The 6,419-nt window shown below is 33.2% G+C and overlaps 1 protein-coding gene across 1 annotated transcript; it reads left to right on the top strand.

The window, feature by feature from the left end:
- The first annotated feature begins 2,414 nt into the window (after positions 1-2,414).
- On the top strand, positions 2,415-6,027 carry LOC120349221 (ejaculatory bulb-specific protein 3-like). The gene is given in 6 exon segments (XM_039419185.1): positions 2,415-2,436; positions 2,439-2,462; positions 2,465-2,518; positions 2,521-2,607; positions 5,304-5,453; positions 5,456-6,027. Coding segments are annotated over 6 exon segments (375 nt in total). The 3' UTR covers positions 5,494-6,027.
- Positions 6,028-6,419: the final 392 nt, after the last annotated feature.

Here is a 6,419-nt window from a genome sequence, read left to right as displayed (position 1 = left end):
TGATTCGATTTTATAGTAGGCTACCTACGGTTTATAATACCTTATTGACCGAACGTAGTGAGGTCTATGTTTCACTCGGATTTTCTTTTGTTTGTCGTATGTATGTAACCAATTACGGCCAAACGCGTTGATAGAATTCTATAGATTTGGCAGGAATATTCCTTTTTCAACTGCGCGTCGATGTATACACAAGGTTTTTAAATTTTTCATTTAAAGATAACATGAAAAGAAGGAATTCTCCATTCTCAGATATCACTATATCATCTACTATGAAGATAGGATTAGATTAATCAGACTATAGAATTATTCATAGTCAATCAGCTGTCAAGTGGATTACACAGATGTCTGGAGAAGCCGTGTCTATTTCTATAAGGTCTATAGTTCCAATCAAGAACTTGAAGAGGTAGGCTATGTATCTTTGATATTGAGACTATCGTCTCGAAGTGAAATTTGGAACATAACACCGTATTGTTGAAAATGTAATATTTTCTAACCTCCGATGCAGTTTTAATACTTCTTTCATGAAAATGGGTTATTGCATTTCCATTTTTTCAATTATACTTTTCAAACGGCACACACAATGCATTCCATATATCATAAAATACACACTCATGTAGACCTACTCATCAACTCCATATCCGCATTGTTCAATAGACAATATTATATTCCATTTTAGACAGTAACAATGGAATTCAACCGACAATGGAACGCAATGAACCAACCAGTTTTTCATGCTACTGGATGCAATGCAGACACACACTTCTTTCAAAACATGAGTGTTGAAGAAAAATCCCGAAGAATGAGTGATTATTATATAATGTGTGCATTTCATCTTTAGAGAGAGAGAGAGAGAGAGAGAGTGAGATAGTGGAGACGAAGAGAAGAATGAAATAAGGAATAGAAGAATTGAGAGAGATATAGTGGAATTTGAAAGTTTGATTGTGTGCTTTGGGAGATTGATTGAGAAGAGAGAGAGAGTGGGGTGAGAGAGAGAGCATTTCATCTTTAGAGAGAGAGAGAGACAGAGAGAAAGAGAGAGAGTGAGAGAGATAGTGGTGACGAAGAGAAGGATGGAATAAGGAGTAGAAGAATTTGAGAGAGAGATATCGTGGAGTTGAAAGATTGATTGTGTGCTTTGGGAGATTGATTGAGAAAGACAGAGAGAGAGAGAGAGAGAGAGAGAGAGAGAGTGAGAGAGAAGAGATAGATAGATTAGATTAGATTTCTTTATTTATGTATGTCAAAATATTTACTGGCGTATACACTAATTTACAATTTACACTAATACACTTATACACTAATTTACTTATTTACAACGAATTATACAAAGTATAGATAATTAAAATTAATCACAGAGAATAGAGATCAAATGCAATAATAGGAATAACGATAGTATAAGATTGTAATGTAACTTCATAAATCGGTGGTGTTTCAACCAATATTGTCGTTCTTTAAGAAGGATATAAATACTATCCTTCCCATCAACACACGACCGGGTTGTGATGGAATAGAGCTGTTGGGATTATTATAATATGTGATTTTAATCTTAGAAATGGATGAATGGATAAGGTGGATGATATTAGAATAAGTAATAGTGAATACAAATGCATTAATGATTCAAAATAGATAAATGGAACAAACGTTATAGGGTATGATTCAATGAGATTCTAGAAATTGATTGAGTAATAATAAATTACGATATACAATATTAAAGAACAGGAAATGTTGAGATGAGATGATGAATATATATTATGTAAGATAGATGAATGAATGGAATGAAGAATGAAGAATGGAGAAGGAGAGAAGAGAATGGTGAACTGCAAATAAGTAGAAGACGAAGGAAGAGAAGGAGAAGAAAATGAGTAGAAGTGATAAGATGGAGGTAGAGGAAAGAGAGAGAAGTGGGAAGCGAACTGAGAAAGAAGAATATGATAAAGGATGAGAGAAAGATGATTAACTGCAATCAAATAGAACATGATAAGATTTGTTTAATAAGAATTGATATTGTAGAATTTTTTTATAATTTTGGTAAACTAAGTTTTATTTTTCTCAAATAAAACTTGTTTTTTTTTAATTAAGTAGAACATGACAGAGCACAGGTAGAAAACAGAGGGAAGAAGAAGAAGAAGAAGAAGAAGAAGAAGAAGAAGAAGAGAAGAAGAGGGAGAAGAAGAACAAGACAAAACAGAGAAAAATCTTCTTCTTTTCAACAGCTTCTGCTTTTTCTCCACCTCCTCTCCTCCTCTTTTCCTCTTTTCTGTGGAAGGATATCTCCCTCTCTATCACACCTCCCCTCTGTTATCTCAAAAGCATCTCATACTATAAATACGAGGGACAGAAGATTCTACCTGCACAGTTATCTGCTACCAGTTATCCACTATACCTACTTTTTGTTATCCGGTTCAGCAATTAACATGAAGAGCATTATTCTGCTGGTATTGTGAGTATGTCGGCGATGGTGTACGGTGCCGGGCCGACGAGCACATACCCACGTCCTGGGACAACGTCAACATTGACGAGGTCTGGGCAACGAACGGCTCGTCCAGAACTACGCCAAGTGTCTCCTGGAGAAGGGATCTTGTTCCACGGAAGGAACAGAGTTGAAGAGTGAGTACAACTCATTTTTATCTCATTTCATTCATCTTTAGGACTGATAATAATTTATCATTCATAATTTCATTATCATGACTGATCCAGGAGGACCTGTATTATTTATTTTTAAATTTGGCCTGATAAGTGCCAAAGTACAATGGATAAATAATTTTAATAACTGCCGTCATGTGGATACTGTGTCTTAAAAAGTTTTTTTTCTGTTTTCAACCGTCAAAATTAAAATTCTTAGTTTTCGGTGTTTTTTAGTGAAAATGGACTAAATTTTAGAAAAGTGGAATCATAACCCTATTTGGGACTTGTTATCTAAATTTGGGAGAGAAATAGTACAAGGAGTATCCTTAGTTTTTTCTCCCAATCAGTGCTACTTTGTAGAAATTATAAATAAAAAAAAAATAAAAATAAAAAGTGGGCTACGATCAATTTTAAGGTGAAATAAAAGCGATATGGTCAGTTCCACATAATTTTTTTCAACCAAACTTAGGTTTCAATGTGAAAATTTATTTAGACTGTAAATTTTGAACTATTTATTCTTCATATTTTCCTTTGTAGTTTTTCATTTAAAAAAATTAACTCTCGTATTATCCTTATTGAAAATTAATATTTATCTACTAATTTCATTTTTGTATTTATTATAAATTTTTACTAATTTCAATATAAAATACTTAATCCTATATATCATTGAATGGAGTTTGTAAATAGTAATTATAATTAACACGCAAGAAGCAACTAAAAACTTATACCTCAACACATATCATTAATAGTGGGTGTAATTTATTCATTTAACTATCTATGCCTATTGAGAAATTATTCAATGCATAAAACTTTATTGTTCTAATTATATTAAATGTTATAATATTATAATATTTGTATTGTAATTGTTTTTGATGGATAAATTTGATTGATTTGATTCTGATTTGAATGTACTGAGGCATCTTATCAGTGGATGGTTTATTGGTTAGACTATGTGATGACCACTTATGATGATGCCTCAGTAGTGCATTGAAACTTGAGTTTGGCTCAAATAAATTATGTGGAACTGACAATATCGCTTCTATTTCACCTCAATATAGAGAAATTCGACAATATCTCTGTTCATAGTGTAAATTTTACGGTCAATATCTTAAAAAGAACTTACTCTTGGTTGAGAAATGAAGAATGCATTCCACTTTCAAGTGAGCATTATCAGATGTCACCAGGGGTACTTTTTTCTGGACTGTGTGTGGCTAGAATAAATAAATAGATGTTTATAAAATAGAATTATAGTACGCTTTAAAATTAATAAAATATTGAAAAACAAGGATACAAATAAATTGTATTATATTTTTATAATACAAGAAAGTAGCCCTGAATTGATACATTTAAGTATATGTTTATTTCCAAAAAAAACTAAAACTACATCAATTAATTACAGAAAATATTAGATAGTCTACTACAATTACATACAATAGTTAGTTCCAGAAATTTCTTATAATGTGTTTTCTACATATATTTAGTGTTTTCTGGGTGGAAATTGACCTACTCCACTATGGAGTACCATGCTCTGGATTGTTCTAGAATGTGTGAGAAGATTGGTTTCATTTTAAACTAGCTGGCCCGGCGAACTTCGTACCGCCAATAATTTAATGCATGTCATGACAAACTTTAGCTGGATGCACACCTGAGGAAACGCGATGCGGCATTTAATTTATATAGATAATTTTCCAACTGCAAAATATAGGCCATAATTTACTAGAAGACAATTAGTTCTGAACACCGAAGACAGCACAATTATTGAGACAAAGCAATGTCTCTAGAGCATGTAAGTCTTCAACCTGAGGCCGCACTGCTAATGATTACAGACAGAAGAATCATTTTGTTTTTAGACGGGAGTTTATAATAAAATACATGGGCGGTTATGGCAGCACACACTCTTGTCTATCACCGACGGCTGCTATTGTATTACGCAATGATTATAACAGCTGATTTTTATTTCTGTTTGTGGCCAGCTCACAAGTCTTATCCCATAAGGATTACAATCATGTAAACTTTGAAGGACCGTAGGAAAGAGCCCTGAAGTCTGATTATGAATTTGATAAGCCCTAAACCTGGTCCAGAACATAACTAAAAAAATCATCAAATTTGGTGCAAACATGAAAAAGATATTGAATTTCAAAATTTGAGGCTCGATTTTTATTTATATAGATTTCATATTTCGGTCATTGAATGAATTAGATTCAATTTATTTAATCTCTGGACACAATTTTGGATAGCTTCATTCTTCAAACTTTGTTCCGCTACCGGTATTAAGTTCTTCGGTTAATAATTGCAGAAACAGAAGTCCTTAGTTCTATTTATATAGCTTTCATTCGATGTTTGGAATAATTATCTAAATTGTGGAGAGGAATAGCACAAGTTACCTAATTTTTCTCTTCCTATCACTTTCATGATTTAGCCTACTTATTGTAGGAATCAATAAATATATTATCACTGTATATAGTAATAAATTGATAGATTCGTGTTTATTATGAGAAGAATAGCCCAGCAAGGTTACCTTATTTTTTCACTCCCTATCATTCTTATGATGTACCTACTTACGATGGTGTTCTTATGATGTGGAACCAATAAAGAATAAATTAAACAGTAAGAAATTGAATAAATTCGTATTTTTTGAAGAAATGGATGAACAATGAATATTGTTTGTGTTATTTCAGAAGCGATCCCCGATGCTCTGAAAACCGGCTGCACAAAATGCAGTGATAAGCAGAAGGCAGGTGCCCAGAAAGTCATCAAGTGGCTGGTCCAGAAGAAGCCCGAGCTCTGGAAGGAGGTTGTTGACAAATATGATCCCAGCGGCGAATACACCAGAAATACGAGAAGGAATACCGTACGTTGGCTAACTAATTACTCAACAAAAAACAAAGGCCAAATCACACGGACTGCACTATACTTCTTGAAAACTATTAGGATTTTTCTATTCTGGATAGCACGGCACCTATAGACTTTCACATTATCTCTCGCATTATTTTTCTAGAATAATACCTATTGATTTGATTTCCACATCATCTTTTCCATTTTATACTGGCACTTCTTGACAATACACTACTTGTAAATTTAACTTGTTTTGTGATTGATTTTCACTTCACCTATCACAATCTTGCACTTAGTGACAATAGATTATCAGATTGAACTTGAATAAAAAATATGAGTCTGAGTGATTTTCACTTCACCTATTGCACAACTTGCACCATAGAGAAACAATAGTGTAAGTAGATATCCCATGGTATAGGACGTTTCCTGTAGCAGCTTTCACTGTTATCTCAAGCCCATAGTCCATGTAGTTCCTCCTCGTGAAGCTGTGTGACGCTCGTAGTCTCCATATTGTGCCGTTCGCACACTCCACCCCAACAAATTAATAAAAATCGACAGTAATCAACAATACTCAGCTTGATTAACAGTAAAAGTTGCGACTAAACGTCCTATACCATGGGTATCCACTTATACGCTATTGTTTCTCTATGATAATACACCTATCGATTTTCACATCATCTGTTGCATTTATACTGGCACATCTTGATAATGATTTTTGGCAATACATTGTAAATTTTACTTGTTTTGTGGTTGATTTTCACTTCACCTATTGCACAACCTTGCACTTAGTGACAATAAATTATCAGATTGAACTTATGAATAAAAAATATGAGTCTGAGTCATTTTCAACTTGAAAATGGCATTAGTAGCCAAAAAACGTCGTAACAAAATAATTTGAAAGGGTACTGAGATTCATATTTTTTACCTATAGGCTATTAAAAGTAGCCCTAAAGGAGAAA

Source organism: Nilaparvata lugens, unplaced genomic scaffold (genome assembly GCF_014356525.2).
Source record: "Nilaparvata lugens isolate BPH unplaced genomic scaffold, ASM1435652v1 scaffold8818, whole genome shotgun sequence".
Classification (NCBI taxonomy): domain Eukaryota; kingdom Metazoa; phylum Arthropoda; class Insecta; order Hemiptera; family Delphacidae; genus Nilaparvata; species Nilaparvata lugens.
The sequence above is the reverse complement of the archived record's forward strand: the minus strand, read 5'-3'. Positions and strand labels throughout refer to the sequence as shown.